The sequence below is a fragment of the Macaca thibetana genome, chromosome 9, assembly GCF_024542745.1.
Source record: "Macaca thibetana thibetana isolate TM-01 chromosome 9, ASM2454274v1, whole genome shotgun sequence".
In the NCBI taxonomy this organism is placed as follows: domain Eukaryota; kingdom Metazoa; phylum Chordata; class Mammalia; order Primates; family Cercopithecidae; genus Macaca; species Macaca thibetana.
Window position 1 is genome coordinate 128,214,510 of NC_065586.1, and position 25,450 is coordinate 128,239,959.

General features: G+C 54.5%; 2 protein-coding genes and 2 long non-coding RNA genes across 5 annotated transcripts in view; 3 read left to right on the plus strand and 1 right to left on the minus strand.

The window, feature by feature from the left end:
• Nucleotides 1-25,450, minus strand: part of BNIP3 (BCL2 interacting protein 3) — a 200,426-nt gene that overhangs the window by 146,510 nt on the left and 28,466 nt on the right. The gene's annotated exons all lie outside the window — the stretch shown is intronic.
• JAKMIP3 (Janus kinase and microtubule interacting protein 3) overlaps nt 1-25,450 on the plus strand; it is a 135,819-nt gene that overhangs the window by 57,987 nt on the left and 52,382 nt on the right. Inside the window, 9 exon segments of the mRNA XM_050805555.1 lie at nt 12,788-12,796; nt 13,708-13,923; nt 15,431-15,550; nt 16,230-16,376; nt 17,298-17,429; nt 17,533-17,568; nt 18,396-18,455; nt 22,335-22,463; nt 23,775-23,903. Of these exon segments, the coding sequence (XP_050661512.1) occupies nt 12,788-12,796; nt 13,708-13,923; nt 15,431-15,550; nt 16,230-16,376; nt 17,298-17,429; nt 17,533-17,568; nt 18,396-18,455; nt 22,335-22,463; nt 23,775-23,903 (978 nt within the window).
• LOC126963328 (uncharacterized) lies at nt 5,104-6,634 on the plus strand. Its single transcript, XR_007729029.1, has 3 exons — nt 5,104-5,193; nt 5,952-5,991; nt 6,540-6,634. It is a non-coding gene; the product is annotated as an uncharacterized LOC126963328 (long non-coding RNA).
• LOC126963329 (uncharacterized) lies at nt 7,156-7,535 on the plus strand. 2 transcript variants are annotated; one of them, XR_007729031.1, is made up of 3 exons: nt 7,156-7,168; nt 7,209-7,248; nt 7,489-7,535. It is a non-coding gene; the product is annotated as an uncharacterized LOC126963329 (long non-coding RNA). The 2 variants fall into 2 exon arrangements; XR_007729030.1 differs by lacking the exon at nt 7,209-7,248 and adding an exon at nt 7,369-7,408.

Below are 25,450 nucleotides of genomic sequence, written 5' to 3' on the forward strand. Positions count from 1 at the left end.
TCTCTGCTGCAGGGAGCACCAGCCTCTGGCAGGAATCGATCTTTGCTCACAGTCAGACATGCTCCTTTGAGAGCCGTCCCGTGTTGGCCCCCACCCCCCGGGTGTGGGCACATAGCCGTGGCCCTGGGAGGGTGATATCTGAGTCTGGGGACGGACAGGCCTGGGGATGGAGCACTGTGGATGAGGCCGGCCTGACTGGGACCCTGTGGGAGCTGGGGGTTTCTGTGCCTCCCTCGTCTACTTAGCACCACACGCGTGGCCACAACCCCAGCAAGAACGTGCTGTCTGAGGGCGCTGCTCCCACGGGGTGAACCTGTCCCACCAAGGTCCACCCTGAGGACAGTCACGTCTGGCAGGGCTGGTGGAGGAGGGAGGGTCTGAGAGAGTCCTGGGTGTTCAGCACACACTCAGGACCATCATCTGCTCTTCCCAAAATGGACCCCGTGATTCGAGGTTCTGCCTCCCTAACTCTGGCCAGCAAAGCCTGCTGTCTTTACTTTGGGTCTGTTTTGTTCACTACTCAGTCCCTAGCACCTAGGGTAGGTGTTCAATAAATATTTGTTGAATGGATTTCATCAAGTGGTGGCCCATTTGCAAAGAGCACAGCACCCCCATCCTCCCAAAGGCCCAGAATCAGAGGCCTCCCAGCCCCCCTGGTCGGCTCCCTGGCTTTTGGGACTCTGCCTGCCACCTGCCCCAGCACCCCAGCCTTGGCCCAGACACCAGCCTGACCGTGGGTCTTCTGGGCCGAGGCTCCTGGGTGGCAAGGGCCCATCTCAGGGGCCCACTGGGTACCTCGGCTAGCCCTGGATGGGGAGAGACTGGAGGGGCCACACAGCAGGGCAGGGACTGGGCAGGGGCAGAAGCCCAGCCAGGCAGGGCCAAACCTGCTCTCAGAGCATGGAGGCTTAACAGGCAAGCCCCCTGTCTTGTCCTGGGACCCTAAGTGCAGGCCTGGAAGTGTGGCACCTGGTGGGGGCTCAGGGTCTCAGAGAGGAAGCCAGGTGGAGGGGAGAGAGGAGAGGCCTGCAGGGTGGGGATGTAGGGGCCAACAGACACCCCAGACAAGCACAGTCGCTGCTGCCAGGGCAGGGCTGGGCACAGCAGGGCTGCAAGGCTGCACTCAGGGCTGGGCTGCTAGAGAAGCTGCTAGAGAACCCACGTTATCCAGCGGGTCAGGAATGCCCTCTCCCTGCCCAGAAGGTTGTGGTGGGTGGCACTGGGGTCAGAGCTGCCTCTGTGCTGGACACATCAGAATGCCTTGGCTAGGGAGCTCAGGAATCACCCACCGGCCCAGGGCCCATCATCTTCAGGCCCTAATGATTCCACTGTGCAGACCCCTTGATTTTACAGCAGGGGACCCTGGAGCCTCAGAAGGCTCCAGAGCCAAATCCTCGTCTGTAAGTGACCCACTCCATGCTCCAGGAGAAGCTGGGCTCCAGGAGAAGCTGGTGCTCCGGGAGAAGCTGGGCTCCCAGCGGCTTTCTTGGCCAAATTTCTGCTAAAGTCAGACGTGGAAGGCGTGAGGCACTTCCCACCCACAGGTATGCGATGACCATGCCAATGCCCCGTCCCCTGCACATCTGGCTGGTGACAGGCTCTGAGGACAGGGCCGAGCTAGGGCCCCAGGAGCAGCCATGTGGCAGATCTGTGCCATGTCATCACGGAGCCTGAGAGAGCTGTCTGGGTGCACACAGCTACTGCACGCTCAGCACGTTTGCTAAAATACAAGCTCAGACTGTTGTTAAAGACTATAAATTCAAAGAATTACAGGCAAAAGCCAGTTTCTCCTTTCCCATAAAGATCTGTGATTTATAATATGGGTTCCTCCTCCCCCAGTTGTCTAGACAGCTAGTTAAAGTGGAATGCTAATGTACAGCAGTGATTAAAACCCCACACAAATATGGCTGTAAAAATGAGGTCAGTTTCTCCCCAAGTGCTATTTTGGGGGTGGGAGTGGGAGGAGTAGCCTGTCCTTGCTTTTCGCCTGGAGACCGGCGTCAGGTAAGTGGCCGAGAGCTTGTGCCAGGCCCTTGCTCTCTCATGGTGTCGCGCAGAGTCTGGGCATCAGTGTGTCTTCAAAACTGGCGTTGCCGAACGCAGCAGCAGCAGCTTCCTTTGAGCCCCAAGCCTGGCTCCCACACAATGCTTTGGTTTTGCTGAAAACCCCGGATTGTGATTTCCAGCCATCCACAGCCAGATGCAGCATCGGCTTCTGGGGCCATAGCCTCGCCGCACAGGCGCTTGCCTTGCAAACGATGAGGGAGTCCTTGAGGTAAGGCCCCACCCTTGAGTAGCTGCCCACAGTCCTGGCTGTGGATGTCCAGAGACACCTGCTTGGGACGAGTTTGGGAATATTGAGAGCTTTTACAGTCTCAGGGCACAGCTGTGCCCACAGCAAAACTAACCCAGAACTTCCAGAGGGTGACGCCTGGCATCAAGGTTCGCTTTTCTTTCCATGTTGTGGATGTTGAGGAAACGTCTACAGAGAACAGGCTCAAATCTGAAGGAAATGCGTGATGCTCTGGGGGGGTGTGTCCACCGTGACCCAGCACTGGGGTGGAGGCCCAGCAGGGCTGCCCGTCCCAGCAGCACGCGTCCTGCTGCTGCTGCTGCTTTGCCCACCCCAGCGTGTCACAGCCGAGCCGGCCATGTCGCCTACATCCATTGCCACACTGTCATCTGTCCAACCCTGGCACATCACAGCCGAGCCGGCCGGCCGCACTGCACACATCCATTGCCATGTGGATCACACGTCCCACCCTGGCAGATCATAGCCGAGCTGGCCGGCTGTGCCATACACGTCCATTGCCATGTGATCACACGTCCCACCCTGGCAGATCATAGCTGAGCCGGCTGGCCGCACTGCACACATCCATTGCCTGTGCAGATCACCCTGGTGGCTGAGCCGGCCGGCTGCGCCATACACATCCATTGCCATGTGATCACACGTCCCACCCTGGCACATCGCAGCCGAGCCGGCCGGCTGCGCCATACACATCCATTGCCATGTGATCACACGTCCCACCCTGGCACATCAGAGCCGAGCCAGCCGCGCCGCACATGTCCATTGCCATACGGTCACCCGTCCTGTGAGAGGCATTGGAGTCATGTCCCACACGTGGCCGTCATATGAGCACTGGTCACATCCTGGGTGGCCACGTACATGCCTTTCTCTTGTGCATTCACGGGGCGAAGAGGGGAATTGCGGGGTGATGAGTTGAGCAGACGCTTTACCTCAAGACAGAAAAGCCACTCGGCTGGTGGGCAGAGCCCCACTTCACTCCACACCCTCGTCAGGGACAGTATCGCCACTTCTTTAGGAAAGTGGCAAGAGAGAGAGAGCTGGCCGTTCCGGTGCCCATCCGCATATCACCTTTCATAAGACACCGGCTAATGTCTTCCCCACCTCTAAGCCGGAGTATTATTCTTCTCCCCGCTGACGGCTTCTCTCAGTTTGTGGCGGACCCAGTCATCTTCCTCATGCTGGTGTTGGATGAAAGAAGTTTGGCATTTTAAGGAAGCCCAATTTGTTGGTTTCTTTTGTGTGCTGTGTGTGTCCGGTTTGGACATCCTCGGCCCCTCCGAGGGCATGAAGGTGCCCCGTCTGTGTCGCTCAGATGCCTTATTGTTTTTCTCAACATTTAATTCTATAATTCATCCGAGTTCAGTTTTTGTGAATAGTATGAGATGGGGACATGTTCCCTGCTTGCCGTGTGGATATCCAACTATTCCAGGATCATTTTTCGAAGACTGTCCTCCTCCCCTGTGCTGCAATAGCACCTCGGTCATGTATCAAGTGAGCCCACAGCTGTGGGCTCTTTCCAGGCCCCGTTGCATTCTGCTGGTCTGTTACTCTGCCCTGCGTCATTAGTACCATGTCTTAGTTCTGACACTTTCAAGTGAGTCCCACTGTCGCCCAGGCTGTGGCCGGGCTCACTTTCCGCCTCCCGTTCACACCATTCTTGCCTCAGCCTGGTCTGGGACTACAGGCGCCGCCCTGCCCGTCATTAGTATTTCTTAATAGAGTCTTAGTTCGTGTTCGCCAGGATGGTTTCGACTCCTTCGTGATCCGCCCGTCTCGGTCCCAAATCCTGACAGGCTTCTAGTCGTCTAAGTTCTACAACTTCTTTCTTTCTCTTCTTCAAGATTGTTATTGCTTTTCTGTATGAAACTTAAATGAGCTTGTCAGTTTCCACAGAAAAACTGGCACCTTGAACCTTAACGAACCTGGTGTATTTACTGTTACATTTTCTCTTCTGTCAGCCATGTTTTGTAAATTTCAGTGTAGAGGTCTTATGTATCATTGTATCCTTGCTAAAATTATTCCTAAATATTTAATGCTTCATGCTGTTATAAATGGTCGGCTTTTCAAATTTTAAAATATTATTTTCCAATTATTTTTTGCTGCTATACAGAAATACAATTGATTTTTATATCGATCTATCCTGCAGCCTTGCTAAATGCACTTATTAATTCTAACAACTTGTTTGTATATTTTAAAAATATTTTCCATGTACACATAATCATGTTGTATGTGAACAAAGACAGTTTTGGGGGGTTGTTTTTTTGAGAGATAGGTTCTCATGATCGTATCTCACTGCAGTTGTAAACTCATGGGCGCACACGGTCCTCCCGCCTCACCTCCCAAAGTGCTGGGACGACAGGAGTGGCCACCATACGTCATCCCAAAGACAGTTTAAGTCTTCCTTTCCAAGCTCACACCTTTTGCTTTTTTCTTTGCCTTGATGCACTGTGAAGGCCTGCAGTATAACTGTGAACAGAAGTGTTGAGAGTGACCACCCACCTGTCCTAATTCCCAGCTGCTGGTGAAAGTATCAAATATTCATTTCACCGAGTGTGATGTTAGTTGCAGGTTGGTTGGTTGGTTTTGCTTTTGTTTTTGTTGGGTTCTTTGGCAATACTTTTTTTTTTTGTTTTTTCCGGACACAGTCTCGCTCTGTCACCCAGCATGTGGAGTGCAGTGGTATGATCACAGCTCACTGCAGCCTTGGCCTCCCAGGCTCAAGTGATCCTCCCACCTCAGCCTCCTGAGTAGTTGGCACTACAGGCACATGCCACCATACCTGGCTAAGCTTTAATTTTTTTGTAGAGACAGGGTCTCGCCTTGTTGCCCAGGCTGGTCTTGGACTCCTGGGCTCAACTGATACTCCTAAAGTGCTATGATTACAGGTGTGAGCCACTGCACTCTCCTGAAGTGCTGTGATTACAGGTGTGAGCCATTGTGCTCTCCTGAAGTGCTGTGATTACAGGTGTGAGCCATTGTACTCTCCTGAAGTGCTGTGATTACAGGTGTGAGCCATAGCGCTCTCCTGAAGTGCTGTGATTGCAGGTGTGAGCCATTGTACTCTCCTGAAGTGCTGTGATTGCAGGTGTGAGCCATTGTGCTCTCCTGAAGTGCTGTGATTACAGGTGTGAGCCATTGTATTCTCCTGAAGTGCTGTGATTGCAGGTGTGAGCCATTGCGCTCTCCTGAAGTGCTGTGATTACAGGTGTGAGCCATTGTACTCTCCTGAAGTGCTGTGATTGCAGGTGTGAGCCATTGTGCTCTCCTGAAGTGCTGTGATTACAGGTGTGAGCCATTGTACTCTCCTGAAGTGCTGTGATTGCAGGTGAGCCATTGCGCTCTCCTGAAGTGCTGTGATTACAGGTGTGAGCCATTGTGCTCTCCTGAAGTGCTGTGATTGCAGGTGTGAGCCATTGTACTCTCCTGAAGTGCTGTGATTACAGGTGTGAGCCATTGCGCTCTCCTGAAGTGCTGTGATTACAGGTGTGAGCCATTGTACTCTCCTGAAGTGCTGTGATTGCAGGTGTGAGCCATTGCACTCTCCTAATGTGCTGTGATTACAGGTGTGAGCCATTGCACTCTCCTGAAGTGCTGTGATTGCAGGTGTGAGCCATTGTACTCTCCTGAAGTGCTGTGATTGCAGGTGTGAGCCACTACACTCTCCTGAAGTGCTGTGATTACAGGTGTGAGCCATTGCACTCTCCTGAAGTGCTGTGATTGCAGGTGTGAGCCATTGTACTCTCCTGAAGTGCTGTGATTACAGGTGTGAGCCATTGCGCTCTCCTGAAGTGCTGTGATTACAGGTGTGAGCCATTGTACTCTCCTGAAGTGCTGTGATTGCAGGTGTGAGCCATTGTACTCTCCTGAAGTGCTGTGATTACAGGTGTGAGCCATTGCACTCTCCTGAAGTGCTGTGATTGCAGGTGTGAGCCATTGTACTCTCCTGAAGTGCTGTGATTACAGGTGTGAGCTCTCCTGAAGTGCTGTGATTACAGGTGTGAGCCATTGTGCTCTCCTGAAGTGCTGTGCAGGTGTGAGCCATTGTACTCTCCTGAAGTGCTGTGATTGCAGGTGTGAGCCATTGCACTCTCCTGATGTGCTGTGATTACAGGTGTGAGCCATTGCACTCTCCTGAAGTGCTGTGATTACAGGTGTGAGCCATTGCACTCTCCTAACGTGCTGTGATTACAGGTGTGAGCCATTGCACTCTCCTGAAGTGCTGTGATTACAGGTGTGAGCCAGTGCACTCTCCTGAAGTGCTGTGATTACAGGTGTGAGCCAGTGCACTCTCCTGAAGTGCTGTGATTACAGGTGTGAGCCATTGCACTCTCCTGAAGTGCTGTGATTGCAGGTGTGAGCCATTGTACTCTCCTGAAGTGCTGTGATTACAGGTGTGAGCCATTGTACTCTCCTGAAGTGCTGTGATTGCAGGTGTGAGCCATTGCGCTCTCCTGAAGTGCTGTGATTACAGGTGTGAGCCATTGTGCTCTCCTGAAGTGCTGTGATTGCTTTGCACTCTCCTGAAGTGCTGTGATTACAGGTGTGAGCCATTGTGCTCTCCTGAAGTGCTGTGATTACAGGTGTGAGCCATTGTACTCTCCTGAAGTGCTGTGATTGCAGGTGTGAGCCATTGTACTCTCCTGAAGTGCTGTGATTACAGGTGTGAGCCATTGCGCTCTCCTGAAGTGCTGTGATTACAGGTGTGAGCCATTGCGCTCTCCTGAAGTGCTGTGACTACAGGTGTGAGCCATTGCGCTCTCCTGAAGTGCTGTGATTGCAGGTGTGAGCCATTGCACTCTCCTGAAGTGCTGTGATTAGAGGTGTGAGTCATTGCACTCTCCTGAAGTGCTGTGACTACAGGTGTGAGCCATTGCACTCTCCTGAAGTGCTGCGATTACAGGTGTGAGCCATTGTACTCTCCTGAAGTGCTGCGATTACAGGTGTGAGCCATTGCACTCTCCTGAAGTGCTGTGATTAGAGGTGTGAGTCATTGCGCTCTCCTGAAGTGCTGTGATTACAGGTGTGAGCCATTGCGCTCTCCTGAAGTGCTGTGATTACAGGTGTGAGCCATTGTACTCTCCTGAAGTGCTATGATTACAGGTGTGAGCCATTGCACTCTCCTAACGTGCTGTGATTACAGGTGTGAGCCATTGCACTCTCCTGAAGTGCTGTGATTACAGGTGTGAGCCATTGTACTCTCCTGAAGTGCTGTGATTACAGGTGTGAGCCATTGTATTCTCCTGAAGTGCTGTGATTACAGGTGTGAGCCATTGCTCTCTTCTAAAGTGCTGTGATCACAGGTGTGAGCCATTGCACTCTTCTAAAGTGCTGTGATCACAGGTGTGAGCCACTGTGTCCAGCCAACATACTCTTCATCATATTAAGAAAATTCCCTTGTATTCCTACTTTGCTAAGCATTTTTTTCATGAATGGCTATGGAATTCTGTCAAATGCTTTTTATGCATAAATCAAAATGATCGTTATTTTTTTCTTTATTCTGTTGATGAAATGACACGTTAATTGGCTTTTAAGTATAAAATAAGCATTGTATTTTTGGAATAAATTTTACTGGGCCATGTTGTCCATTTTTTATATAAGTATACACTGGATTTAGGATTTTTTTCCCACTTTTTATAATGTCCTTGCCAAGTTATGGTATCTAGATTTGGCTGGCCTCATAAAATGATTTTGGAAGTATTTTGCTTTTTCTATTCTCTCAGTGAGTTTGTTCAATGTAAGTATATTTCTTCCTTAAGTGTTTGGAAAATTCACCAAAGAAGCTATTTGGGTCAGGAGTTTTGTGACATATTTTTAAATTATGAATTAAATGTATTTAATAAATATAAACTTCAGATTTTATATTTATTTTTATGCTAAGTTTGGTAAAATAGATTCTTCAGGGAGTATGTTCAGTTCATACACGTCTTCCCACTTGTTGACATTAGACTTTTCTTTCCCGCCCCCCCCGAGACAGAATCTCACTCTGTTGCCCAGGCTGGAGTACAGTGGTGCCATCTTGGCTCACTGCAACCTCCACCTCCTGGGTTCAAGCAATTCTCCTGCCTCAGCCTCCCGAGTAGCTGGGATTACAGGTGTGTGCCACCATGCCTGGCTAATTTGTGTATGTGTGCATGGGTTTTTTTAGTAGAGACAGGGTTTCACCATGTTGGCCAGGCTGGTCTTGAACTCCTGACCTCAGGTGATCCACCTGCCTCAGCCTCCCAAAGTGCTGGGATTACAGGTGTGAGCCACCGCGCCTGACTGCTCGCTAGACTTTTAATGAGAGCTGCTTGTTATCTATTCACTGTCTCTTGTTTCATTCCTGATGCTAGGAATTTGTGTTCTTTTCTCTCTGTTTTTTACTCTCGTCCCCCTGTTCCTTTTTTTTTCCCTCCCTCCTTCCTCCTCCCTCTCTCTACTCCTTGCCTTGGATGAGGTTATCCCATGGGGTTATCCAACCATTGTATGGGATTATCTCCTTTTGGTCAACATTTAGTGTTATTCCATTAGTAGTTACAGAGAAATATTAATATGTATCCTTAACTACATTCTATCATAAATTAGTAATTTTGCCATATACCCAAAATACAAGTACCTTATAAGGCAATAGGTCAACCCCATTTACCCACTTCTCCTATTATTGTCATATATTTTACTTTGACACATGTCATAAGCCCCCAAAGAAATGGCTTTTACTGTTGCCATAAGCAGCCAATGGTCTTTTATATTTATATCTTCACAAGTTCTCATCTGCAGTCTTTTCCCTTCAGCCTGAAAGATTCCCTTTAGAATTATTTGCATTGTGGGTGTATTAACAAAGGATGCTCTCCACTTTTGTCTAAGGGCATCTTGACTTGCCTTCATTTTCCAAGGATGTATTCATTGAGCCTGGAACTCTCACATTGTCAGGCATTTTTCTTAGCACTCAAAAGATGTCCTGCCAGTGTCCTCTGATTTTGTTAGTTTCCTTTGAAAAGCCAGCCGTCGCTCTTAGAGGTGTTGCTTCAGGCAATGTGTCTTTTTTCCTGTCTACTTTTAAGATATTCTCTTTAACTCTGGTTTTCATCAATTTCACTATGATGTGTCTAGGTGTGTTTTTGTAATTTAAAAAGAAAAATACTGCTTGGGGACAGCTGAGCTTCTTGAATCTGAAGTGATATCTTTCACCAGATACAGAACATTCTTGACCATTATTTAGTCAAACATTACTTCTCCTCCTTTCTCTTTCTGGGATTCCAATCACATGTATATTAGACACTTTGACATAGCTTACAGTTTTCTTGAGCTCTATTCTGTTTTATTTTTCTGTTTTTCCTTTTGTGCCTTGGTTGGATATTTTCTATCATTTTATCTTGGGTTTGTGATTTTACTGTGTCCAGTCTGCTTTGAAACCTTTGTAATGAATTTCTAATTTTAGACCTTGGATGTAGGATTTAAGTGCCTACTTAATTCTTTTTAAGAATAGATCCTGATTCTCATTTGAATTACTGCATTTTAGTCATTTTATTATCTCTGTTAGAAAAATATAATGTGTTAATTACATTAGTTTTAGTGAGTTAATTACAACGATTTAAAAAGTTCTTATCTGCTTACTTCAATACCCTCACCATCTCTGGGTCTGTTTCTATCAATCACAATTATTTTTTAAGTTCTTATTGACTAACTCTAGTCATCTTTTGATTTGTTGCCATAGAGTTAGCTTCATTATTGGTTATTTTTCCCTGCTTCTTCACGTGTCTAATGATTTTCATTAAATTCTTGGCACTGTGGGTGCACATGTCTAATGATGCTCGTTATATTCCTGGCACTGTGGGTGATGTGTTGTGAGGCTGAGCATTGTTATTGTTGTCTTAAGAATGTTGAGTTTTGTTCAAGCAGACAGGTACTGACCAGCAGATTACCTGGATCCTTTTGAGGTGTGGTTTCAGGCTTTGTTAGGTAAGGTCTGTTTAGTTTTCTCTTAATATGAAATTTTTACTCCTAGGACATTGTCCTGCCCCTGGGAGTGTAACCTTTGCAGGGTCTAGAGAAATCACTATGATCTTCTATTCTGTCTGAGCTTGAATTGCAATGTCTCCACAGCCATGTGCAACCACTTACATTTCTACTAACCGTTCAGATTCTCAGGAACTGTTTCCTGCAAGGCTTCTGGGAGTCCTGCCTTGCACATGTACAGCTTAGCAGGGGACCAAGGACCTAAGGGAATCCTTAGTCAGATCTTTGTCATTCCTTTTCTGCCATTCCCTCCTCCACTCTCCAAATCCCAGCTGCTGTAGTAGCCCCAACCAAATTCTAATCTTAGTTTCCTGCAACAAAAGAGGCCTCTGCGGCTTGGGGCTCTGTTTCCCAGGAGAGAGGTTGCGAGAACACCCTCAGGGAAAACGTTAGGGGAGGTGGGGCCCTGTGATGAGAGGCACTGATCTACAGGCTCAGGGATCTGTCTGTGAACAGCGGCCACAGGGGCTGTGACGCTGTGTGTCCGGGGCCCTGTGCTGACAAGCACTGATTTCCTTGTCTCCTTCTCCTGCCCCTGTGTTGTGTATCCTGTTCAGCTTCTAGAGTTGTTCACCGCAGAAGGGTAAGTCTAATGCCAACTACCCCATCATGTCTGGAACCAGAAGTTTCTGGGCATCAGTCTTTTTTTTTTTTTTAAGAGAAAGCTTCTTAGGTGATTCCAGCACGAGACCACCAGGCTTGGGAACCACCTTCTCATGGTGCTGGCAGATTATCCCATGATTGAGGGGGACCTGGACATTCTGTCTAGAGAAAAATTCCCAAGGGTTAATTCCCAGACATGCAGTAAGTTCTGGTGTCTCTGGGACACCAAGGGGCTTGGGCTCCTAAAATGTCACATTTCCCTCATCTTACAAGCTCTCCTACCCCACCAGAGGCTGAGGGAGGCTTGGCTGCCTCTTCTAGCACCTCCAACCGCCCCCCTGCCTCCCCCCACCATCCAGGTCTCTGCTTTCTCACAGGGAATCACAGGACCAGGCTCTGTATCTCATCTGTGTATTTTTTCCCATCTCCCCCACCCATTCTAAGCTCTTGGGAGCTGGGTGATGGAGGTCCTTCCTTCTCTCATCAACACCCTCTGTGCTAGGAAAACAAGCCCCAGCTAGGACAAGGCACATCTTCTTCCTTATCTCTAGCACATCCACTGGGAGCAGCAGCCTTTTCTGTCTCACAAGGCGCATTCGTATGCTCAAGTCACCACCCACGGAACCAAGAGTCGATGAGGAGGGAGGGCTCCCCTGAGGCGCAGACCCCTCTGGAGAAAGAGGTGGTATGAGTGGCACCCGCCAGACATGAGGGCTCCCTGCACAGGCCCAGTCTTTGGAAGGAGTCCTGGCTCCATGGGCCCGGGGTCAGGAGACCTGCTGGGGGGTCGCAGGTACTCTGCCAACACCTTAGGCAGTCACCTGTCTGTAGCACTGAGGCATGGTCAGCCCAGTTGGGAGCAGCCACAGCTGCCAGTGACTATGCTGGGGATGACGACGTGCCCTGTGTAGTGAGCGTGCTTCATGGGCGTGGCGGGACACACGCATGCAGGGGCCTCAGCACTGTGGGGCAGTGGTGAGATCATGTCTGTGGCTTCACAGTCAGCAGGGAGGCTTGTAAAATGCAGCTTCCCAGGCTCCACCCTAGAGGTTCTAACTGCGCATCTGGGGGGCTCAGGGACCTGGCCATGGACAGCTGTCACAGGTGGCTGTGATGCTGCGTGTCGGGGCCCCGTGCTGAGACACACTGCGGGGCATACCTGGGGGCAGGCGGGTCAGGGGCGGGCAGAGTGGAGGGGTATCGTCTCTCCTCCAGCCCCAGCATCGGCCTGCACACCCCCTGCCCTGGAGACCACTATCCCAAGGGCTTCTCTCCAGTTTCCAGGCATCCTCTGCAGCTGGGAGTGAGGGGGTCCTGGTAAAAGAAAATCTTGTTTGAGTCTGAGAGTGTGAGCGCCAGGCCGCAGGCACAGCTGCTGATGGACATGCTCTTATTTCACCAGCCGCCTTCCCACTAACTGACTGTGTTGCCTCTTTCAGTGTTGCTGTGTGCAGAGAAGATGGGGATTTAGCAATTAAGGATTTCTTTTCTTCTGTTCAGCTCATCACTTGCTCCATCTGGGCTAATTAGACGTCTCCTTTCTTTGTTTCCAAGCTAACTTCAGCAATAGCAGATTTATTAGCTTGTTTAAACCTCAAACAATGAGTAAAGCAGCAAGATATCCCATTCTGCTGTTGTTCGAAAATAAATTTCAAACTGAGCTGTTCATCCCCGAAGACCTTGTCTTCTCGTAAATCTGGTGCCGTGGATAATGGCGTCCGAAGTGCCGAGCGTGTCCGTCTGAAGAGTGGGGGCCGTCGGGTCGGCTGTGCTGCGTTCTGGCTGGCGCATCCCTGCCCGGAAGCAGGCGGGGGCTTGCAGGCTGCGGCTGCTGTATCCCCGGAAGGAATGGCTTCTTCCCTTTGTGGGTTGAGCACAAAGCGTCGCGTTGTAGGGAGGGTGGGGAGGGCTGCCGACCCCTCACAGCCACTGGCGGGCAGACGTCCTGCACACCCCTGGGCTGCCGTCTCGACCCGAAAGCCCCGGCTCGCAGCCAGATTAATGAGCAATGTGGTGCCGCCTGAAGACAGCTGTGTGGGGTCCCAGCCTTTTAGTCATGCCCAGAAGCATGGAGGGGCGGTGTCCAAAGACCACAGTGATGCCCCCACATTGCACAACCTTCCCCTGGGGGTGGGCCCGGGCTGGGGAAGGAGCAGCGCTGGCTTTCAGGCCAGGGTTTCTGTTCCCCGGGGTTTCCCCTGCCTGTTTAGAGAAGAATCTTGCCCATGGCACCTTCCTGTTGGCAGAGTGTGGGTAACTTGGGTGTCCTCCTCTCTGTCCAACCCACGGCACAGGCAGGAGCTGGAAGTGGCTTCCGCCGACTCTGCTAGACAACACCACCCCCATGTGCACCCAGGGCCCCAGCAGGACAGCACCGAATGGGGTGCCGTGCCAGAGCACACAGAGTCTGGGGACCGTCAGGAAGGAGTCCCCTGCTGGTAGCAGCTCTGTGTAGCCGGCTGAGCCAGGGCCTGATGGGAGCCGAGGTGTCGTGCCTCAGCCCAGGGCCGGGGCTCCTGCTCTCCGTCCGGGGCTGGGGCTCCTGCTCTCCGTCCGGGGCTGGGGCTCCTGCTCTCCGTCGTGCCTCAGCCCAGGGCCGGGGCTCCTGCTCTCCGTCCGGGGCTGGGGCTCCTGCTCTCCGTCGTGCCTTAGCCCAGGGCCGGGGCTCCTGCTCTCCGTCCAGGACGCTCCGCTCTTGCTTCGGGTCTCAGAGCCCAGCCTGGCAGGGCTGCGCTGGTTTCTATGGTAACTGCAGATCCATGTCCTGCCGCCTGTGTGATTGTGTTCTGTTCTCCTTGTAGATGGAGGAGATAAAATTTAAAGACAGAGCAGTCTTCGTGCTGGAGAGAGAGTTAGGGGTTCAAGCCGGGCATGCTCAGAGACTGCAGCTCCAAAAAGAGGCTCTAGATGAGCAGCTGTCCCAGGTCCGAGAGGCCGACCGGCACCCGGGCAGCCCCAGACGGGAACTTCCTCATGCAGCCGGTGCAGGAGACGCTTCAGACCACTCGGGAAGCCCTGTAAGCACCTCCCAGGCCCGCTGGCCCACCCCGTGTCACAGACCCGGCCACGTGGCTGCATGGCCCTGCATGGGCCACTCCCCCAGGAGACCAGAGCCCGAGTCGAGCCAGCACCCTCCTGCCTGGGCACCTCCCCACCCAGCCTGGCCCTAGGTGCTCAGCTCCTCTGGCTCTGGCCCGGAGGGCTGGTGGATTCATCTCCTTCCTTCCTGTCAGCATAGCATCGGCCCCAGCCCTGTCACCCTCCCGTGGGCCCCGGCCTCAGGCTTCTGCTGCAGTCCATGGCACTTGCTGGCCCAGGGTCTGGCCCTGGGTTGGTGGGAGGAGGCTGTGCTGGGTATGCACTGCCGCCATCTCCAAGCACACGGCCTCTGCCTCTGGCCCGGGAAGGCTGGCGCACCGGCTCCCTGCCCACCGTGTGCCCAGCTGGCCCCTCGAGGGTGATTTCTGGCACTCGCATCACCAGTCACCCTCCCACCCGCTTCTCATGTGATCATGCCACTCTCTGCTCCTCCCTGGCCCGCTCTGCCGTGTGGGGTCTGCCGACCACCCCCGGCTGAGCTCCACCCGCTTCCTCGCTGCTGCTCTGCACTCACATCCTTGTCGTGGTTCTGGGACACCCTGGGGTATCTGAAGTCCAGGGACCCTCCAGCTGGTCCTTCTGGGTCTTTGACCCCGAGCCTCTCCTGCACCTGTTGAATGAGGAACTCGAGTCGGGCCCAGGACCATCCTGGATGCTGCTTGTTCGCTTTGAGGACAAAACTGTGTGTGAGCTGAGCCGGTCCTAGGACAGCGATATCTCAACAATAGAAAATATTATTTTAAGATCTCATTCAGACGGCTTCGTTGAATGAGATCCAGCCCCTCCTGCTGGTGTGTGGTAGACTACGGCATTCACTCCAGAGAGATTTGAAACTGGATTCAAACGTTTCCACCGATTTTTGAGTGAAGTTCCAGGGGTCCCAAAAGTGGCCCTTTAGAAGTCCCATTGAGGGAGATCACCTCTTTTGAAAGTCTCCAACAAGTGTCTTTCCTGTGCTCATGTCATCGTACCAGAGAAATCCCGCCCCTCCGGGCAGGGGACACACCCTCCTGAAGGGGCAGCAGCAGGGGCCAGGCAGAGGGCTGGGAGCTGGCCGGCGTCTTTCTGGCATCACCTACACTCGCGGTTTCTGCATTTGCACGTCCCCGCCCTCTCCATCTGCATACTTGTAGACATGTCTGCTCCTTTTCGTTATTTTACTTTATGTTATCTTAAAATAGTTGTTGTGTTTGAGGCAGGGTCTCTTGTTCTGCCCGTCGGTTCTGTCACCTCACGCAGTTGCAGTGACCACGGTGCTAGGCCGGGTGCCTTTCCCCTGGGGGATCCGAAACTTCGCGGCAGCCTTGTGGAGGCAAAGGCGCTCGTCCCGCGGCAGGGTTTTGGTTCCTGTAGCGTGCTGGGATTTGCAAAGGCTTCCCAGGCCTGTGTGTAGGAACAGTTATTTGCAGTTGATTTTTGTTTTAGGAACAGCAGTTGGATGAAAAAGATGCCCGGCGCTTCCAGCTTAAAATTGCAGAGTTAAGTGCGATTATCCGCAAACTGGAGGACCGCAACGCCTTGCTGTCAGAAGAGAGGAATGAGCTGGTGAGCGGGGGCGGGGGCTTCTGGCTCCCGGGGGTTTGTGACTGCGGAGGTAGGGACCTGGGGGGAGTTCACTTTCAAAATTCCTTGTGAAAAGGAGTGGTGGTTGCAGGGATCGGCCTTGCATCTAAGTCTCCTGTGTTCCAGTTGAACTTTATTAGCAAAAACAGATAGGGGCCACATTTACCCCTCAAGGGCTAGTTGACTAACCCCTGCCCTGCGTTACTGGGGACGGAAGCCTTCTCTGTTCTGTAGATGATCTAGGATGTGCAGACACGGCCCCTCAGGGGGTTGTCACCATTGGTCCTTATAGCCACTGAGATTTCAGGGTAACTCGAGATCCTGGAGGGTGCGTGAGCTGTCACATGTCTGCAAGGGTCCAGTGGGCTGGGCAGTTTTACCACAGCCCTTCTTGGCAAAACAAAGCACTGGCTCCGGACTGCTGGTCTTCATCTTCATCCCCATCTGTCAATGGGACGGGACTCACCCGCCCCGGACGCCGAGCCCAGCCCTGAGCTTGGGTTCACCTGGGCGTTGGGGGAGTGGGCGCCACTTGGAGGCATGGACTTGCCAAATAGTGGGCTGGGAACTGCGTTGTTGCAGCCCAGGCTCTGGTCAGTCTGCAGACTCTGTGTGGAGACCTGCCACTTAAAGAACAATCGTAATTAATTTTGTCTTTCAGTTAAAGCGTGTAAGAGAAGCCGAGAGTCAGTACAAGCCACTGCTGGATAAAAACAAGCGCCTCAGTCGGAAGAATGAGGATTTGTCTCACGCTTTACGCCGAATGGAAAACAAGTTAAAATTCGTCACCCAGGAGAACATAGAAATGGTGAGGGGGTGGGGGGCTCCGTGGGGCCACGGCCGCACGCGTGCTCCAGGCAGCAGCTCCTCCCTTCTCCATGCGAGATTTAGCATGACAGCTAGTCCCAGGCGGACGATCAGGCCTTCTGCTGGAGTCTGGCCTCACGCATGTTTGAGGGCGAGCAACCGCCAAGCCCGGCCCTGGGGAGGGGAGCCTTGAAGGAGGCCCTGACCGTGCAAAGGATGCGGCTGTGGGGCATCCCCTCCCCAGGCCCGTTTGCCCACGTCTTACTTGAGGGCCTGGAACAGGCCGCCTCCAACTCGGAAAATCCCGGGCGAAGGTAGTAAGAAGCTGCAGGGTCCCGGCTGTTGGGGAGGAGAAGAGGCCTGGCACACAGCACCGAGCAGGAGTCAGGGGTGGGAGGTCTCTGCTCTGCCAAGGCCACGAGCCAGGAGTGGGGGGCCTTCAGCCAGTGTCACTGCGTTTCCCTGCCCTGAAGACCCTGAAGGCCATGAAGCCAGAGTTTACCCAACGAGTAATTCAGCAGGACGTGGAGAAGAGGCGCCCTCCATACACCTCTCTACGGAAGCCCCCTTCTTTTCACACTGAGTTAAAGTCAGGAGGGATTTGGGAGCGGTGGCCAGGTGGGAAATGGGCACAGACAACCCAGTGTCAGCTTCAGGGCTCTGAGCGATCCCCTCCAGCCATGCGTTCTGGGAGACCAGCAGGGCCCATCTGTGTCCGTTCGGGCTGCACACACCTGCTCTTGCTGCGGGACTGGGCCTACGCGTGGCCTCCTTTCCCCAGGGCCTCGCAGCTGGGCTGTGCTGAGGCCTGAGCAGAGACCACCAGCCGGGCAGCTGAGAGTGGGCAGCGCGGGTTGAGGGAGGACCCCCTGCCCACTGTGCTCACCCCCCAACTTGTGGTGTGGGCTGCTTGGTGTTTCAGAGACAGAGAGCCGGAATCATAAGGAGACCCAGTTCCTTGAACGACCTTGATCAAAGTCAGGATGAGAGAGAAGTCGATTTCTTGAAGCTTCAGATTGTGGAGCAGCAAAACCTCATAGATGAACTATCTAAGGTACCTGGCGGGCTGTTTGCCGCGGCACCATCCTCTGGCTCCCAAGGGGCTTGGCTAACAGGGGCCCTTAGCAGTTCTGTAACGTGCTGTCTTCCTTTCCTAGACCCTTGAGACCGCCGGCTATGTGAAGAGCGTGTTAGTAAGTACAGTCAGCGCCCGCCTCCCCAGCCCCCGCTCTCCACACAGTCGCCCGTGGGACCCGTTCTGTGCCCAGGGCTCCTCACAGACCAGACAGAAGCGGCCACGGCAGCCTTTCGGGTGGATTTTGTTGTTGCAGTGCTACCTGGCCAAGGCCGTGCACGGGTGGCTGATGCCCTTCCGAGTGGGTCAGACAGGAGCTAGGGATGCCCACTGATGCCCCAGTTGAGATGGCACCAGCTTGGGACGATCGTGTTTCTGAGTTAATGGCCAGGGTCAGATGGCTGCCCTTCTCTGGCTGCTCACCCCACCATGCATTTCTCCCTGGCCAGCACAGACAGGCAGCCGCAGCCCAAGAGGTTCACCATCACGGCCATGAAACCACAGCATGGGTTCCCTGGAGAGCAGCAGGACCCCAGTCTCCTTAGTATTTTGAGGGCGTCAGTCCCCGCACAGATGTGGATGCCACCCCTGCAGGGTCCAGAGGGGCCGTGGTCCTAAGTCCCTTCCAGCTTCCCACAAATCTGTGACCCTCAAGTCATCTGCCCCGTGTGGCCCCCAGATGCATTCAGAAGGAGGGGCTGGTGGACGATTGAGCAAGACAAGCTCAGAGCCCGCCTCACTGGGGAGCTGCCCATGTCACCCTGGAGACATGAGCTCCCCAAGCAGCAGAGCTGGAGCTAGGGCCTCCCACTGTGGTGTGGGGACAGCCAGCCCGGACACCATCTTCCCTGTCATCCAAATGATGGGACGGGGGCAGTAAACTGTGGACTGAAACTGATGGAGCTCTTCCACCACTTACACAACCTCTTCAACTGACTTCTGCAGGAGCGGGACAAGCTGTTAAGATTCCGGAAGCAAAGAAAGAAAATGGCAAAACTTCCTAAGGTAAGGAACAGCTCACCAGCACGTGTGGAGAGTATGCCAGGTGTGTGTGCAGAGGACCGAGCCCGCGTGTGTGGAGAGCGCGGGTGTGTGTGGAGAGGACACCCAGAGGGTGTGCAGAGGACCGTGCCTGCGTGTGTAGAGTACACTGTGTGTGCAGAGGACACCCAGAGTGTGTGCAGAGGACCGTGCCTGCGTGTGTAGAGTACACTAGTACACCAGGGTGTGTGTGCAGAGGACCACACCCGCGTGTGTGGAGAGCGCTGGTGTGTGTGTGCAGAGGACCGTGCCTGCATGTGTAGAGAGGACTGAGCCCACATGTGTGGAGAGTGCCGGTGTGTGTGCAGAGTACCGTGCCCGTGTGTGTGGAGAGCGCTGTTGTGTGTGTGCAGAGGACCGTGCCCACATGTGTGGAGAGCGCTGTTGTGTGTGTGCAGAGGACCGTGCCCCGTGTGTGCTGTTGTGTGTGTGGAGAGTGCCGTGTGTGGAGAGCGCTGTGTGTGTGTGCAGAGTACCGTGCCCGTGTGTGTGGAGAGCGCTGTTGTGTGTGTGCAGAGTACCGTGCCCACATGTGTGGAGAGCGCTGTTGTGTGTGTGCAGAGTACCGTGCCCGCGTGTGTGGAGAGCACTGTGTGTGTGTGAGACAGCGCGTGTGTGGAGAGCGCTGTTGTGTGTGTGCAGAGACCGTACCGTGTGCCCCCGTACCGTGTGTGTGGAGAGCGCTGTTGTGTGTGTGTGTGCGTGTGTGGAGAGCGCTGTTGTGTGTGTGCAGAGTACGTGTGTGGAGAGCGCTGTTGTGTGTGTGTACCCATGTGTGGAGAGCGCTGTTGTGTGTGTGGAGAGCGCTGTGTGTGTGTGCAGCTGTTGTGTGTGTGCAGATGACCGTGCGTGTGTGGAGAGCGCTGTTGTGTGTGTGTACCGTGCCCAGCGTGTGTGGAGAGTACCGTGCCCGCGTGTGTGGAGAGCGCTGTTGTTGTGTGTGTGCAGAGTACCGTGCCCGCGTGTGTGGAGAGCGCTGTTGTGTGTGTGGAGAGCGCTGTGTTGTGTGTGTGCAGAGTACCGTGCCCCGTGTGTGGAGAGCACCGTGCCCCGTGTGTGTGGAGAGCGTGTGTGTGGAGAGCGCTGTTGTGTGTGTGCAGAGTACCGTGCCCGCGTGTGTGGAGAGCGCTGTTGTGTGTGTGCAGAGTACCGTGCCCGTGTGTGTGGAGAGCGCTGTTGTGTGTGTGCAGAGTACCGTGCCCGCGTGTGTGGAGAGCGCTGTTGTGTGTGTGCAGAGTACCGTGCGTGTGTGGAGAGCGTGTTGTGTGTGTGTGCAGAGACCGTCACATGTGTTGTTGTGTGTGCAGAGACCGTGACGTGTGTGCCTGTGTGTGTGGAGAGTGCCCGTGTGTGTGGAGAGCGCTGTTGTGTGTGTGTGCAGAGTACCGTGCCACATGTGTGGAGAGCGCTGTTGTGTGTGTGCAGAGTACCGTGCCCGCGTGTGTGGGAGCGCTGTTGTGTGGTGCAGAGTACCGTGCCCGTGTGTGTGGAGAGCGCTGTTGTGTGTGTGCCCGCGTGTGTGGAGAGCGCTGGTGTGTGTGTGCAGAGGACCGTGCTGGTGTGTGTGCAGAGGTACCGTGCCCGTGCCTGTTGTGTGTGCAGAGTACACATGTGTGGACCAGGTGTGTGTGCAGAGGTGTGTGTGCCCGTGCTGTGTGTGTGGAGAGCACTGTTGTGTGTGTGCAGAGGACTGTGCCTGCGTGTGTGGAGAGTGCCTGTGTGTGTGCAGAGTACGCCAGTGTGTGTGTGCAGAGGATGGTGCCCGCGTGTGTGCAGAGTATGCTGGTGTGTGTGCAGAGGACCGTGCCTGTGTGTGTGGAGAGTACACCAGGTGTGTGTGCAGAGGATGGTGCCCGCGTGTGTGGAGAGTACGCCGGGTGTGTGTGTGTGGAGAGTACACCGGGTGTGTGTGCAGAGGATGGTGCCCGCGTGTGTGGAAAGTACGCCGGGTGTGTGTGTGTGGAGAGTACACCGGGTGTGTGTGCAGAGGACTGCGCCTGCGTGTGTGGAGAGTGCTGATGTGTGTGGAGAGCGTGCTGGTGCGTGCTTAATAGGAGTCAGTCTTTGGAGATGAAAAGAAAATTTTTATTATTTCTAAAAATTGTTACTGTGAAATGACCAAAATAAGACCCAAAGTAAATATTCTGTTCATCAGTTTTAGTAAACTTGTTTCTTTCAATTTCCAAGAGAAGATAGGAATTGGTAACAAACGTACCAGCAACACTAGCAATGAAGAGGTGGCAGCTCTGGCGTCCTCACTGCCCGTGTAGGTCCGAGTCCCCACGACCCGTGGGATGCATGGCTCTGAGGACGGGCGGCTGTGGCGGCTCACACTCACCCATCCTGGCTGTGGCACACACCCCACACTCGCCTGTCCTGCCGTTCACCATCCTCGGCCACTCCTACATGCTGCAGCAGCCTCATCCACAGGCCCCACAGGGCAGACCCACGTCCCCAGGAAATGTGAACGCCTGTCATTTCTCTATAGTAGAATCCTTTGTGATAAACCTATGTGTTTTATTAAGGGAGCCTTTGGAGCAGCTGCCCAAGCACCTAACTCATCTCCTGCTTTATGTTGAGTGTGTCTGTGTGTATGTGTGTGTGTGTGCATTTATGTATATGTATGTGTGTTTACGTGTGTATGTATGTGTCTATGAGTGTGTAGATGTGAATGTGTGTCTGCATATGTGTGTGTGTGAGAGTATGAGTGTGTGTGTGTGTGTGAGATTGTGAGAGTGTGTGTGTATGTGAGTGTAAGTGTGTGTGAGAGTGAGAGTATGTGTGTGTGTATGTGAGTGTGTATGAGTGTGTGTGAGTGTGTGTGAGAGTATGTGTGTGTATGAGTGTGTGAGAGTGTGTGTGTGAGAGTGTGAGAGTATGTGAGTGTGTGTGTATGTGTGAGAGAGTGTGTGTGTGTGTGTGTTGCTTTTCTGCAGTCAGCAGTGTTTGCTGTTAGGTTGTTAGATGCTCCTTGGTCACAAACACTTGCCCTCTGAAAGGTGGGGAGGAGGAGCTGTCCCGGCCCTCCCTGCTCGGGGCCCCTCTGGGATGTGGACGTGTCCAGCAGATGCCTTGGCCCTGCGAAGGGAGGACACAGGGTGTGGGGAGGCACACAGGACAGGGGCCAGCGTTTGGCAGGGGGTAGGAGAAGCCGGTGGCCTTGGGGTCCCAGAGGGAGTTTTGCTGGAAAGTTCTGGCAGAAGAACTGGGAGGAGACCTGGAGGCCACCGTGGCTACGGCGGAAGGGACTGAGAATATGGCAGGCTTTGCGTTTTGTAACACTTCTAAACCCAGATGAAGAATCTTGCGATTCTCGAAAGCAGGGGTGAGGGGACCCTAAGGATGCAGACATCAGGGTGAACCTGGGGGGTCCCCGAAGGCAGGGCCTCTCACACCAGCTGGCGGAGGATCCTGTTTTTGTTTTTATTCCAATCAGTCAAGGGCTGAAACTTTAAAAAATAGAACAGAAATGCATCACTGGGAATGAGATCACACAGAGAAGGCACCCACCATCAATTCCATTATCCTGGGCACCACCCTCAGGAAAGTGCAGGGACGGCGCCCCCTGAAGGGCCTCATTCCCCACCACTGAGAGCAGGTCCAGGACCTGCTCGCCCACGGGGCTCCAGGCCCCTCTCCCACCTGCCCCGCCAGCCTTGCCATAGAGCCCCCTCACACCCAGGCCACCTCCTCGGCCTGCACCAGGACGGCCGGGGACAGAGATGGGAGTGTGTTGCAGGGCGGGGCTGTGGCCCCCACCGTTGGGCAGCAGGAGGAGGAGGCGGGTGAAGGCAGCTGTGCCTGGGTCTGGTTTGAACTGACATGTTGCCTTTCGGTCACAAGCCGGTTGTTGTGGAGACCTTCTTTGGATACGATGAAGAGGCCTCCCTGGAATCCGACGGTTCCTCCATCTCTTACCAAACAGACAGGACGGACCAGACCCCGTGCACCCCGGATGACGACTTGGAGGAGGTAACGAGGGTCTCCTGCTGGGTCCTGGGCTTGGAGGAGGTAATGAGGGTCTCCTGCTGGGTCCTGGGCTTGGCTGGGCGTGGGCTGCCAGCTTTTCACAGGGAAGCCCTTGGCAGCCCTCACTGGCACTGACCCGCTGATAGCTGGCTTGGACGTGGTGAGAAGCTCCGATGACGTGGCTCGGGGTGTGGGCTGAGGCCCGCTTCTTGCTCCCATGAAGGCCAAACCTTGCCTCCTCCTGCCATTGAGCCTCCGCCCCTTCTGCACAGGGGTACGGTGAGCTCTCCCTTCTTAAGGGGCCTCCCCAGGAGGGTCCGAACCACTCTTCAGGGAGTTTGGTCCCAGTGCCAAAAGCACATTAGGGTGAGAGGGGTGTTGAGCAGGAGTTTTCTTTCTGATAACAGCACAGGCGTTTCTGCCCACCAGCCCCTTCTTCCGGAAGGACGGCTACCCTCAGGTCCAGGCAGCCATTTCAGCACCACGTCGGAAGCTAGGACTTGGCATTGTGGGACGCAGGCCCTGTGGCCGTGGGACAAGGAGTGGGGTCCGCAGCCAATGGCACAGCCATGGATTGGGCCTCCCTTAGCAGACCCTGGAGGGCGGCCCAGTGGCCACAGACCTGTTGAGGGACCTGAGACGTTCTCGCACAGCCTCAGGTGCAGGGTGGGGCAGGGGAACTGGGCCAGGCCGAGGTTTCTGGGCTCAGTCACTCCTGGACATGGCCAAGCCTTTCAGCCCCGGGGGCCCACTGGGACCCTTTGAAGGCCAGGCTCACCTGTCTTCTCCCTGGGGTGGTGGGGGGCACTGCAGCTAGCAGGGCGAGCCTGCAGGAGTGCGCCTGGGAGGAGACGTGCTGCCTGGGGTACTTTACACCCTTTACAAAGCCCAGCTTTCTTCCCAGGACGCATTTCAGCAGAGCAGAGCGTATGCAGGCCTGGTTGGTAACGGAGAGTCTGCTGGGTCAGGGCAGCCTGGCTGGCAAGCAGGAGCCCCAGCTGAGCCCCTGGCCATGGCCACCAGCCCAGCAGTCTCACCCTGGCCTCGGCCGTGCAGCCGGCTCAGCTCCCACTGCAGGGCTCGGTGCTCCCCTCTCCAGGGAAAACCTTTCTCCAAACAGCACTGCGTCCCCAGGCAGCCGCCCCTCCCTGCACACTGGAGTGGGTCCCCTCCCTCACACTGCTAGAGAGATGCCCCCCCACACACACACCATTTGATGTCTGGGGAGAAGGGAAGCCCCGGGGCCCCGCCGTCGGAGGAGGTGCTGGCCGCTGACGCTGCGTCTCTGTGGGTGTGGCATCCGTGTCTCTCCAGGGCATGGCCAAGGAGGAGACGGAGCTGAGGTTCCGGCAACTGACCATGGAGTACCAGGCCCTGCAGCGCGCCTACGCCTTGTTGCAGGAGCAGGTCGGAGGGACGCTGGATGCAGAGCGAGAAGTTAAGGTCTACATGACTTCCACCGCGCGCGTTCCGGGCCCCCTTGTGCCTTCCTGCTTGACCCCATGGCCCGGGCTGGGACACCTCTCTCGCCATCCCTCCTGGGTCTGAGCCCCTGCTCTCCTGTCTTTGCCTCCGGTCCTGATGGTGCCCATGAAGGCCAATTAAAACCAGGGATTGGGGAGTCCGGTGCTGGGAACTGGCCCAGGTGGGAGGGTGGCCCAGAGCAGTGCCAAGCACAGGTGTGAGTGTCCTGGGGGATGGTGGTGGTGGCAGGGGCCCACAACGCCCAGGATGGGTCTCCTTCCAGACTTCCTCTCCCGCTCTTGGCAGGATGGCAGTGACCCATGGCAGCATCGAGGTCAGTGTTGAAACTTGCGGAGGTCATTCATGCTCACGCAGGCTGTGCCTGCCCTGGCCCTGGACCCTCTCCCCTGGCCTCCCCACTGGGCAGGATCCCAGCGGCCGTGTCCCTCCACCTGCTTCCCTGGCTCACCTTAGCATCGTCCCCCAGGAAAGGCCCCAGTGTGGCTGGCGGGTGCCCTCTGCGGGCCGCGGGGGGTAGTGCAGGCACCAGGCGTTGTGGGGAGGTCGGGGGTCCTCTCGCCACCCCCCCTCACTTCCTGAGGCTTGGAAGGGAAACCGCTGAAGGACCTGCACCTGGAGCCCCTCACAGCGAGACGGGCTGCTTTCTGGGGGAGCTGAGGGGTTCTCCAGAGCGGGCAGCTGTGGGGTGTGGGGTTCCCATCAGCCTCCCCCACCCCACAACCACCCTGCAGGGCCAGAGACGCCAGTGTCCAGCAATTCTGCAACTTAGGGTGGCTGAGCTGGGTGGGGAATGGACCTCTTGGGGCGAGGGGAGAGTGTGCACAGAGCACCCCTAGTGTGGTCCACACTAGTGCCCCCAGGGAGCCGCCGGCCTCACCCTCTGTCCACCTAGACCACCCTGGTGACATGGCTGGTTTCCCTCCTGCCTTCCTGGCACCGCACTGGGGATGTCTGTTGTGAAAATTAAGGGAGCGCTCTGCCCCTCCGTGCCCCTCCTCCTGTCCTGAGTGGGGAGGCCTGACTCCCCCTCCTGAGGCTCGGAGAGATTTGTCTGCGTAACTGGGGACTTTAAATATCGCTGCTTTCACTTTGACTTAATTTTTGCATGACCCTTGGAGAAAGGAAAAAGTCAAAGCCTTGGCTCAGAGCATCATAAAGCACGGCAGTCCCGAGACGGCCCAGAGCCTCACGGGCCCAGCCTTTCCCCCCACAGCAGGGGCGGGGCAGCAGCTGCATCCTCCTGGCCAAGCTTACCAGGAGCTGGGGGAGCTGGAGGAAACGTCCTGTCTTCCCTTTTTCCTGTCAGCTGCCAGAGAAACATTTGCTCGGGGGCCACATGAAAACACAGAACTCAGAAGCTTTGCTTAGAGAGTGAAAATGTCCAAATTGCATGTAAAAATTTTTTAATGTCATTTAGAATCAGAGGAAAATCTGACGCCAAGAGGGGCTGCATGGTTATTTTAGAAATTGGAAGATACAGAAAAGATTAATGAAGAAAATAGACT